General features: G+C 48.1%; 1 protein-coding gene across 1 annotated transcript in view; it reads left to right on the top strand.

Annotated features, from left to right (window-relative positions):
* Window positions 1–12,614, top strand: part of LOC129702994 (cell adhesion molecule DSCAM) — a 207,478-nt gene that overhangs the window by 109,599 nt on the left and 85,265 nt on the right. Inside the window, exons 13-16 of the mRNA XM_055645130.1 lie at window positions 4,470–4,710; window positions 6,630–6,776; window positions 8,017–8,172; window positions 12,381–12,514. Coding sequence (XP_055501105.1) covers window positions 4,470–4,710; window positions 6,630–6,776; window positions 8,017–8,172; window positions 12,381–12,514 — 678 coding nt within the window. The remainder of the gene's footprint in view (window positions 1–4,469; window positions 4,711–6,629; window positions 6,777–8,016; window positions 8,173–12,380; window positions 12,515–12,614) is intronic.

Raw genomic sequence — 12,614 nt, forward strand, 5'->3', positions numbered from 1 at the left:
TTGGCGTGGTATAAATGTAAATTGACCCTAGTGTGTGTAGGAGGATAGTGTTAGTGTGCGTGGATTGCTGGTCGGCGCGGACCCGGTGGGCCAAATGGCCTATTTCTGCACTGTATCTCGAAACTAAACTAAACTAAACTAAACTATGCACAGGTGCTGACTGACCTGTTGAGTGTTGAAAGCCATTTTGGGATTTTTTCTCAGATTTCCAGTTTCTGCAGTTGTGCAGATATTCAACATCTCTTTGAAAGACTGTGGATATGGTGGGTCACCAATTTCAGTGCAAACTGAATAAAAACATTTATTTTTCAAGAGATGTAATTCTTCAATTTTCCTTTTACACATGGCTGTTACTGGAAATGACATTTATTGCCATCAAAAATTGTCCTTGAGAAGGTGGTGATGAATGACCTTGAACGACTGTAGTCCAAATGATCATAGTGCTTCCACTGTGATAGAACTGGCAGCAATGAAGAAACAACAATTTAGTTCCAAGATAACATCTTGTGAAAATAGCCTAGAATCATACACCCATACATCATGGAAACAGACCCTTTGGCCCAACATCCATGCCGGGCAAGATCACCCATCAATGTTAGTCCCACCTGCCCACGTTTGGCCCTTCTCCCTCTAAATGTGTCCTATCTATGTACTTGTCCAAATGTCTTCAAAATGTTGTTAAAGTAGTTACTTGAACTACCTCCTCTGGCAGCTCGTTCCATATACCCACCTTCTCTGTGTGAAAAAGTTGCCCCTCAGTTTCCTATTAAATCTTTCCCCTCTTACCTTAAACCTATGTCCTCTGGTTCTTGATTCCCTGACTCTGAGTAAAAGACTGCGCATTTGTCCAATCTATTCCCCGCATGATTCCTATCTATTCCCCTCATGCGCCCCAAGAAATAAACTCCTACTGTCCAGTCTCGCCCTATAGCTCAGGCCCTTGAGTCCTGGCAACATCCTCATAAATGTTCTCTGCAGCGAAACATGCACATGGTGGTTGTTTAGTGCAACTGCTGCCTCTGTCTTTAGGTAATAGAGGACATTCACTCTGTTCATCTTGGGGGGAATTTGGTGCCCAGTATATGATCTACTTGGTATGTTGGAAGAAGGAACTGCAGGTGCTGGTTTGAACCGAAGATAGACACAAAAAGCAGGAGTAACTCAGCAGGACAGGCAGTATCTCTGGAGAGAAATAATTGGTGACGTTAAGGGTCTCGACCAGTGATTCTCTCCAGAGATGCTGCCTGGCCCGCTGAGTTACTCCAGCTTTTTGTATCTATCTATGATTTACTTGGTGGTGGTGCTGCTTGTTCTCATCATCATATATCAAATCGAGTGGTGCTGTGTTATTATCTACTGTTTTGTTTCAATAGGCATTTAATTTCTGAAATTGTGCAAGGGGATTTTGTGTATTATGTCACACTAGACATACCTAACATCGCTCTGATGGTGACAATCGTATCTCTGGGGCAGTAGGTTGTGTGTTCACTCCAAAGCCTGGATCACAAGTCTCCGTGTTCACTACGAAGTCACACTTAAGCACTGGTGTAGTGACTGTCATTTGAAGGAGATACAAAGCTAAGTCCTACTTTCCCCCTCGATTAGATTAAAGGGATATAAGTAATTCTTCTTGATGTTTGAAGCAGCGTTTTACCCTTCAAAGTATATCTCTGAAAACAGATGCCAGTCTGATTATCCATATGTTTTGTTCGCTCGTATGTGGCGACGTTCTGGTGGCGGTGGCCCGCCTTCGGGGTTTCGGGGCTGCAGCGGCGTTCCGGCGGCTAGGTTGTTCACTGCAGCTGTAGTTCGGGGCTAGGCCGCGGGCCCAGTGGACAACATCATCGGGAGCTCGCAGGTCACAGGTTGGTGACCTGGTTTTCCGGAGCTCCCACAACTACAGCTGCGTCCGCTGGACTGGAGGGCGGCAGCTTCGGCAGCTTCGACCGCACCGGGCCGCGGAGCTTGAACCGGCCCGTTCGCGGAGCTCGGTTGAGCCGCGGGACTTACTCACCATCATCCGGTGGGGTCACAACATCGGAGGCCTGGATCGCCTCAGCGCAGATAGAACAAGGAGGGAAGAGACAAGGACTTTAAGATTTTTGCCTCCATCACAGTTGAGGAGGTGCCTGGTGAACTCACTGTGGTGGATGTTAATTTGTGTTTATTGTGTGTTTTGTTATTTATTATTATATGTATGACTGCAGGCAATGTATTTTCGTTCAGACTGAATGACAATAAAGGAATCCAATCTAATCCAATGTCAGATGACGAATACTTCGCTGTTGGCTTCCGTCGTCGTCCAGTATGTTGACAGAATTGGTCGCCCGACACGTCACAGAGTGCATCGTGTCATTGTTTCCATTGATCGCCACAAAGAGGCTTGTGTCATGATCCCCATCCATATGGTGCTGAAGATAGACACAAAGTGCTGGAGTAACTCAGCGAGTCAGGCGGCATCCCTGGAGTAAAATTGGATGAGTGACGTTTCGGGTTCGGGACCCTTCTTCAGGCTGAATGTAGAGGTGGGGGTGGGAGTGTGGATACTGGAGGTGAGAAAAGGCCAGAATTCAACGCCGGCAGCAGATGACCTCAGGAAGGGTGGAGCCCACAATGGCCCATTGTTGGCTGGGGAAGGTGTGCTAACGAGAGGGATACAAGGATGTGATAATATACACAGACCACCAGGTATTGACGGTGACTTTCCTCTTTGGAATCTGTAGTTCCTTTCCAAGGATCCACGTGCTGTTTGTGGGAGTTGTACAGTATATGCAATCTTTTGAGACACATTTAACGTGTGGCACGGTGGCGCAGCGCTAGAATTGCGGCCTTACAGCGCTTGCATAGACCCAGGTTCAATCCCGACTACGGGTGCTGTCTGTACGGAGTTTGTACGTTCTCCCCGTGACCTGCGTGGGTTTTCTCAGAGATCTTCGGTTGCTTCCCACACTCCAAAGACATACGAGGTTTGTAGTTTAATTGGCTTGGTAAATGTAACGATTGTCCCTAGTGTGTGTGTGTGTGTGTAGGATAGTGTTAATGTGCGGGGATTGCTCGTGGGCGCGGACCCGGTGGGCTGAAGGGCCGGTTTCCACGCTGTATCTCTAAACTAAACTAAACTAAAAAAAGACAACAATTACTCCTGTGCATTAATCAAAAGGCACAAGATGCTGAATTCTGAGCAGAAGCCGTGTGAAATGCTCGGCAGGTCAGCCATGTAAAGCATTTCATTGGACGTGAAGAGCTGAGGGATCGTGAATAAAGTACTTTTTCACCTCGTTTAGAAGTGCCTGATAATGACACTGGGGGCTTTCCTGAAATAAACACTGAACTCGGCAACTGGGAATAGACTTCAAACGGGGCCTTGCAAACGTTATTATTTTCTTTATAAGCTCACAAATGCTTGTCGCTCAGAAACAAAAAAAAGATTTATATCCCCCCTTCCCCCTCCCCCCCTGAGTGGGAATGGAAAAATTAACAATGTCGAATGAGAGCATGGCTATTGATGAAGAATCTGTTTGGAGATTTAGTGATACCCACGTTTTATCATGGGATATTTATTCCAGCTTAGGACACTAGCTCAATTGTTTGATTTGAACAGATGTTTTTTCCTGACAACCTCTCTTCATAAGATGATAAGAACATAAGTGATCGGAGCAGAATTATGCCATTCGGCCCATCAAGTCTACTCAACCATTCAATCGTGGCTGATCTATCTCTCCCTCCTAACCCCCATTCTCCTGCATTTCTCCTCATAACCTCTGACCCCTGTTATAATCAAGAATCTATCTCTGCGTGAAAATATATCCACTGACAGCCTCCGCAGCCTTCCGAGGCAAAGAATTCCACAGATTCACCACCCTCTGACTAAATAAATTCCTCCTCATCTCCTTCCTAAATGAACGTCCTTTAATTCTGTGGCTATGACCTCTAGTCCTAGACTCTCCCACTAATGGAAACATCCGCTCCACATCCACTCTATACAAGCCTTTCACTATTCTGAACGCTTCCGTTACTTGTTGTTTATCCTCTTCTTTATCTTTCACATTTAATACAACAAATTGTATTTTCAAACTATCCCTCCAACACCATGTATTTATCTAGTATGTGTGAGTGCATGGATGTGTTTATGTGTAGGTATACAGTGCAGAAATAGGCCCTTTAGCCCATCGAACCCGTGCCGACCCAACAGTAATCCCCTACTCTAGCACTATCCTATACACAATTTTGTACTGAAGCCAATTAACCTACAAACCCGCACGTCTTTGGAGTGTGGGTGTAACCGGAGCAACCGGAGAAATCCCTTGTAGTCACGGGGAGAAGGTGCAAACTCCGTAAAGACAGCACCCGTAGTCAGGATCGAACCCGGGTGTGTGGCGCCACTGTGCCGCCGACTTGAATCACAGCTTGAATGACTTGAATCACAATTGTCTACCTGTTCTCTTTCCCTTCCCCCACCATCTGCTCAGGCTCCGAAGAAGCACTTGCAGAACGGATTGATCCGTGGTTATCAGATTGGTTATCGGGAGTACAGCACTGGCGGGAACTACCAGTTCAACATCATCAGCATGGAGACCACAGGAGACAGTGAGCTCTACACCCTGGACAACCTGAAGAAGTTCACCCAGTATGGAGTGGTTGTTCAGGCCTGCAATCGAGCCGGCACCGGGCCATCCTCTCAGGAGATCATCGCCATCACAATGGAAGATGGTAGGTTCAACGTGAGCAACAGGCTCTGGATAGGACACAGAGTGGTGGAGTAATGCCCCTGTCCCACTTAGGAAACCTGAACGGAAACCTCTGGAGACTTTGCGTCCCACCGAAGGTTTCCTTGAGGTTCCCGGAGGTTTTTGTCAGTCGCCCTAATGATCAAAAGTGGTTTCCGCTTCTTCTATGTTCCGTCGATTATTTCAAAAAATTCGAAACCGGGCGCAAACTAAAAATAGGCTGCAGTTTTACAAATCGGTAATTTTTTAGTCGAAGCTGGTTGCGATGTTAGTTGAAGGTGGTTGCCGGAGGTTGCAGGTGGTTGCCGGAGGTTGCAGGTAGTGGAAGGTAAGACCTCCCACTACCTGTAACCTCCGGCAACCACCTTCAACTAACATCGCAACCGGGGCATCAGGTAAGTCGGGACGTTTTTTCCAGCATGACAATAAATGTCCACGAGTAAAAAGATAGTTGGGAGGAGAAAAATTGCAACATTTAATGCCCCGAGTACCTACGGCTGACATGACGAGCCGCTACGATATACCTACGGCCTCCTACGGACCTGTTACGGACATTCTCCGAGTTTGAATCAAGGGGAAAACTCGGGAGAATTTGTGAGCAGCTCGGGAAAGTGGGACAGGCCCCTAAGGCAGCAACTCGACCGCTGTGCCACCCCTTCCATATTGATTGTCTTCAGTTCTATACTTCGAACCTTACTTCTGCTCTGCATGTGATTCCCTTTCCGTTTTCAACCCATTGTAACTTTGCAGGCTTTCTCACACCTTCTGGCACCCCATTTCTTTGCCTCCCTCCCTCCATAATATCCCCCTTGTACAGAGCTTACAAGGACAAGGCAAGGAAGGTTGAAGTGTCCATGGGAGTGTGGGGAGGGAATAAGGTGGTGGGGTTGGTTTATACCTGCTCTCACGGACATGGTGTGTTAAATGTGGTTTGAAGCAAGATGCATCCGCTCGGTGGGAATGTGATAGAATCCACACGTTAGATAGTCCGCAGAGAGATGGAGGTAAGATGTTTCTGCCCACCTACAGTGCCCTCTGGTGTCAGGGATAGGCAACAGTCGAACACAAACTGCTTCTGCTTAAATAAGAAATAATACACAAATAACAAATTATTTTATTCTTCATGCAACAAGTAGCATTGTAGTTTAGTTTAGTTTAGAGATACAGCATGGAGACAGGCCCTTCGGTCCACCAAGCCCGTGCTGACCAGCGATCCCGCACTTTAACGCGACCTGCATATAGTAGGGACAATTTTACATTCATACCAAGTCAATTAACCTACAAACTGCGTACGTCTTTGGAGTGTGGGAGGAAACCGAAGGTCACGGAGAAAACCCACGCAGGTCACGGGGAGAACGTACAAACTCTGTACAGACAGCACCCACGATGGCGCAGTGGTACAGTTGTTGCCTTGCAGCGCCGGAGACCCGGGTTCGATCCCGACTACGGATGGTGTCTGTACGGAGTTTGTACGTTCTCCCTGTGACCTGCGTGGGTTATCTCCTAGATTTTCGGTTTTCTCCCACACTGCAAAGACGTACAGGTATGTATGTATCTCTAAAGCTAAAAGCTAAAAAGTAAAACTCAGTAATGACAAACATGGAACCAATGCAGTTCACATTTACAATCCTGACTTGTTCAGGCCTGAATGTGATTTCCCAGTATTATTAACTGCCCTGTAAAATAATCAAACAAGGCACTCAGTTCTGGCGCATTTACAGATGGAGAAGAAATGCTGTCCCAACCAACTCAGTTCAGTTCAGTTTCAGTATAGTTTATTGTCACATGTAGTGAGGTACAGTGAAAAGCAATAGGCCTCAGCTTTGTGTCGTAGCTCCCATTTTCGGGATGTTTTAAGTCCACACAGGATTTCTCACTCACTTGTTTTCTTCTTCACGGCAGTTCCCAGCCGACCACCGGACAACGTCCAAGCCACCGCCATCTCTCCGGAGGTCATCTCACTCTCCTGGTCAATGCCGCCAAAGGAGGCACTCAATGGGATTCTAAAGGGATACCGGGTTATTTACTGGGCCAACCTGCCGGACGGAGGTAAGTACACCAAAGGCCGCGGATCGGGTTTACACCTCCTCCTAGCCATAGACAGAATTGAGTAAGCTCGTTGGGTTCTCCTCATCTCCAGTCAACAGAGAGATGAGTGGGAAGGGAGACCCAAGATGGGATGTGAGAACATAAGAGGCAGGAGTTGGACAATTGGCACCTTGAGTTCACGCTGCTATTGAATTATATCATTTCTGATCCAATTTCAGCATCAACAACACTTTTCCACAACACAACTTCATCACCACACCACTATCTCATTCCACTCAATAAGAACAATGACCGGTACCCCTCACCCTCAGACCTGTGGGCCAAACATATCAAGAGAGCTGAATTCTGGAAATGAAGTGAGAGCGACTGCCCTTAATCTCCAGTCAGCGTCTGATTGAGTGACATCAAATTTGACCTGGTAAAACTAAAATCCGTACGCACCCAAGGGAATATCCTTCAATGCTTGGAATGTATACTGTGTGCAAAGAAAATGGTTGTGTTTGTTGGAAGTCAATGACAGCCGCCCAAGGATGTCCCCATGGAAGGTCTTCATGATAGTGTCCAAGGCACAACCATCTTCAATGGCTTCATCAATGACCTCCCTTCCAACCCTGTGTTGATTAATGAAGATGAACGTTGATGTCTCTAATTTAAGTAACCTTTGCATTCCCTTCAACTCCCCCCCCCCCCCCCACCTTCCTCCCCCCCCCCCCCCCCCCCCCCCCCCCCCCCCCCCCCCCCCCCCCCCCCCCCCCCCCCCACCTCACTCTAGTCATCCCACTGTCCGCATCCTTGTATCCCTTCATTATCACCTCTTCCCCAACCAACAATAGGCCATTAAGGGCTTCACCCTTCCTTAGTCAACTATTACCAAGCCAAGGTAGACAAGGTCAGTCTGAAGAAGGGTTTCAACCCGGAAACGTTGCCTATTTCCTTCACTCCATAGATGCTGCCTCACCCGCTGAGTTTCTCCAGCATTATTGTCTACCTTCGATTTTCCAGCATCTGCAGTTCCTTCTTAAACAATATTACCAAGCCAATCCTTGGTCAACCATGCTCAGTTCTGGCCTTTTCCTGCCTCCAGTTCCCTCCCCTCTATTTTCAGTCTGAAGGGGGGGGGACCCGGCCTGAAACGTCACCCGGCCCTTTTCTCCTGGGATGCTGCCTGACCCGCCGAGTTACTCCAGCACTTTGGTGTCTATACTCAGTGTTCTCGTTCCTCTTGTTTGTTTCTCATCAGAGCTTGGAGAGATTAAAAATGTCACAACCACCCAGGTTACTCTGGAATTGGATGGACTTGAGAAGTATACCAACTACAGCATCCAAGTGCTGGCCTTCACTCAGGCAGGTGATGGAGTCCGAAGTGAACAGATCTTCACACGTACCAAGGAGGATGGTAGGTCAATAATAACGTTCCCATCGACCAATTGTCAATCCCTTTCACTTTTATTGTGACAATTTGTCTTGTCATCCAGGGAACATTTTTCCTGCTTTCCCACCATGTCTACATTCCACGGGCTATAACAGGCATTCACTTGCTTTCCCCCAAGCTGTCAATAGATAGCACTTAGCAACAGTCCAAGCCCACCAAATATCCACGGTGGCGCAGCGGTAGAGTTGCTGCCTTACAGCACGTGCAGCATCTGAGACTCGGGTTCGATCCCAACTATGGGTGCTGTCCGTATGGAGTTTGTATGTGCTCCTCGTGACCGCGTGGGTTTTCTCCAAGATCTTCGGTTTCCTCCCACACTCCAAAGGCGTACAGGTTTGCAGGTTAATTGGCTTGGTGTAGTGTAAAAATTGTCTCTGGTTTGTGTAGGGTAGTGTTAACGTGCGGGGATCGCTGGTCGGTGTGGACTCAGTGGACTGAAGAGCCTGTTTCTGCGCTGTATCTCTAAACTAAAGTGCCCTCAATAAACTCTGCTTCGAAAATAAAGTTCTATTTGACTTTAGTTTAGTTTAGTTTAGAGATACCGCGTGGAAACAGGCCCTTCGGCCCACTGAGTCAGCACTGACCAGTGATCACCCATTCGCTAGATCTATCCTACACACTAGGGACTAGGTTGAAACATATAAGATTGTTAAGGGTTTGGACACGCTAGAGGCAGGAAACATGTTCCCGATGTTGGGGGAGTCCAGAACCAGGTGCCACAGTTTAAGAATAAGGAGTAAGACATTTAGAACGGAGACGAGGAAACACTTTTTCTCACACAGAGAGTGGGGAGTCTGTGGAATTCTTTGCCTCAGAGGGCGGTGGAGGCAGGTTCACTGGATGCTTTCAAGGGAGAGCTAGCTCTTAAAAATAGCAGAGTCAGGGGATATGGGAGAAGGCAGGAACGGGTACTGATTGGGGATGATCAGCCATGATCACATTGAATGGCGGTGCTGGCTTGAAGGGCTGAATGGCCTACCCCTGCACCTATTGTCCATTGTCTATTGTCTATTGACAATTTACAGAAGCCAATTAACTTACAAACATGCACACTTTGGAGTGTGGGAGGAAACCGGAGTACCCGGAGAAAACCCACATGGTCACGGGGCGACTGTACAAACTCCATACGGACAGTACCATAGTCAGGTTCGATCCCGGGTCTCTGACGCTGTAAGGCAGCAACTCTACCGCTGGGCCACTGTGCTGCCCTAAACTTTGATGAACCTAGACTATAATTCCGGAAGAAGATTCACTGAGCTTATATGTTACTGCATTGCATCCAGAGAAGAATGAATTTCAGACCCATTCCCTGAATAGCTTTCCTCCTATCACCCATGGTCGAAGGCAACTGCAGCGCCTCCTTCTGACTGGGATCACAAAAGCCAGCCTGTCAGAGAGCGAGATTTAGTTTAGTTTCGAGATACAACGTGGAAACAGGCCCTTCAGCCCAGCCGGTCCGTGCCGACCAGCAATCTCCGCACACTAACACAATCCTACATACACAACATTTACAATTTTACTAACCCAATTTGGAGCGTGGGATGAAACCGGAGCACTCGGAGAAAACCCACGCAGGTCAGGTGGAGAACGTACAAACTCCGTGCAGACAGCACCCCTGGTCAGGATTGAACCCGGGTCTCCGGCGCTGTAAGGCAGCAACTCCACCTCTGCGCCACTGTGCCTCTCTATCTCTGAACTTTGTGGACAGTGTAAATCATTTCACACAAGCACGGAACCACTGACACTCCTTCTGTGTCCTGTAAAAAAAGCTTGATCTTTCTTTCCCTTTGGTTTCGCATTGCATGCATTAAAATAAATCTCTACGCAGCCACATTGGGTGCTTTGAATTACAGCATGACTGATGCGGTGAAAGCCTTTTAAACCCGCCTCTGTATTTCCATTCGGCAGAGAGTAAAGACTTTTTTTTGGGGGGTGGATGGGGGGGAAGAAAAACAAAATCAGCTGAAACGGAGACTGCTGGTGATAAATAAGTTATAAAACAAGCAAAGGCCTCAACATCCAGCTATGCTGGGGATCGATTGTGAATTAATACGTGGGACTGCCATACACTGTTTGAGTCAGCATAGCGGCTGCTTAAAGCTCTTGGGACAATCCCTGTGGCAGATGGGGCCAGGATTGATCGGCAATGTATTTCTTCATCAGATTGTTTAATCAATTTCTCCCTCCTGGTTTGGAAGGGCTGAAATAAATAATTTTCACACAATTGTTTGTCAAATTGTAGCTGAGTTGTATTTGGCCCCGGTTGGCGTTTGGAGAACCGCGAGTAACGCTTCCCATCACGACAGATAGACTGGTAGGGCACGGTATCGCAAGCGGTAGAGTTGCTGCCCCCCAGCGCCAGGGGCCCGGGTTCGATCGCCACGCCGGGTGCTGTCTGCACGGAGGTTTATATGCTCCCCCTGTGACCGTGTGGGTTTTCCCCGGGTGCTCCGGTCTCCTCCCACATCCCAACGACGTGCAGGTTCGTAGGTTAAGTGGCTTCTGTCAGTTGTCCCCAGTGTGTAGGATAGAACAAGTGTGAACGGGTGATCGGAATGCATTTCGTTGTCTCTGTACTGTACACTGACAATGACAATTAAAATTGAATCTGAATCTGAATCTGAATCACTAGTCGGCACAGACTCGGTGAGCTGAAGGGTTTCCTCTGGGTGCTCTGGTTTCCTCCCACATCCCAAAGACGTGTGGGTTTACAGGTTAACCGGCCCTCCGTGAATTGCCCCCGACAGTGAGTAGGAAGAGTGTATGAGAAAGTGGGATGTCGTAGAACTAGTGTGAATGTCTGATAGATAGTCAGTGTGGACTCAATGGGCCAAAGGGCCTGCTTCCACACTGTATCTTTAAACCAAACTAAAGAAAGCCGCTGCAAAGACCTAGAGATACAGCAAGCTAAGCAGGCTCGCTAGTGTGATCGTGGGTAAATGCAGCTGCATTGGGAACGCTGGTTCCTTTCCCAGCCTGTACTGTCAGTTCATTTCAACCGGCATAGCAGAGTGGTGCAGAAAATATTCTCTGTGGTCTTCCTAAAGGCTGGGAAGAAGCATATCAGGCAGGGTTTCGCCACCAGTGGGAGACTTGTGTTACAATGGCCAAATGTAAGGGTGTTTACTTTAGACTTACTTTAGAGATACAGCATGGAAACAGGCCCTTCAGCCCACTGACCGTCCGCACTGACCAGTGATCACCCCGTACGCTGGCACTATCCTACGCACTAGGGGCAATTTTACAAATTACAGAAGCCGATTAACCTACGAACCCGTATGTCTTTGGAATGCGGGAGAAAACCCACGTGGGCACAGGGAGAGCGTGCATACTCCCCACAGACAGCACCCCAAAGTCAGGATTGAACCCGGGACTCTGGTGCTGCAAGGCAGCAACTCTGCCGCTGCGCCACCGTGCCGCCCCTATGCATGCTGCTCGGATTCAATGTCTTGCTCCAGGATTCCCGTCCCTCCCAGACCCATTTATCTCTCGTTCCGCACCCAGCTGCACCCCAGGAAAATCTCCAGGTCCGGGATGGAGTCAATGGGCTCCAGAGACTTTGAACAAACCCGGAGCTCTCTGTCGAAACTGGAGGCGCCTTCCCAACCTGTGCCTATCTGTGGGAACTCAGCCTGTGACCGACCCATGTGCACAGACCCTCAGAAAGATCTCGACCCTAAACATTATCCATTCATAAGGTCATAAGGAATAGTAGAATTAGACCATTCGGCCCATCAAATCTACTCGGCCATTCAATCATGACTGGTCTATCTCTCCTCCTAGCCCCATTCTCCTGCCTTCTCCCCATAACCTCAGACACCTGTGCTAATCAAGTATCCATCTATCTCTGCCTTAAAAATATCCACTGACTTGGCCTCCACAGCCTTCTGTGGCAAAGAATTCCACAGATTCACCACCCTCTGACTAAAGAAATGTCTCCCTCATCTCCTTCCTAAAAGAACCTTTAATTCTGAGGCTATGACCTCTGGTCCTAGACTCTCCCATGAGTGGAAACACCCTCCCCACATCCACCTCTTTCCAGGCCTTTTGCTATTCGGTAAGTCTCAATTCATCCTTCTAAACTCCAGCGAGTTTCACCCAGAGACTCTCCCACTAGTGTACAGCCTCGATCCATACTTTGCACCGATTGTGATTTCCCTTTCTCATTTCAGTTCCAGGTCCCCCCGGTGGGGTGAAGGCAGCAGCAGCCTCCGCCACAAGTGTGGTCGTTTCGTGGCTCCATCCATTGAAGATGAACGGCATCATTTGGAAGTACACCATATTTTGCTCCCACCCATACCCGACAGTAAGGAACAACTAACTGTGAACATAGCTCACTGTGTCGTGCGCTGGGTTTATTCGAATGATTGTGTGGAGTGTTTGTTGGGTTGATGTTGGCTCTCAAC

The sequence above is a fragment of the Leucoraja erinacea genome, chromosome 13 (assembly GCF_028641065.1).
Source record: "Leucoraja erinacea ecotype New England chromosome 13, Leri_hhj_1, whole genome shotgun sequence".
Lineage (NCBI taxonomy): Eukaryota > Metazoa > Chordata > Chondrichthyes > Rajiformes > Rajidae > Leucoraja > Leucoraja erinaceus.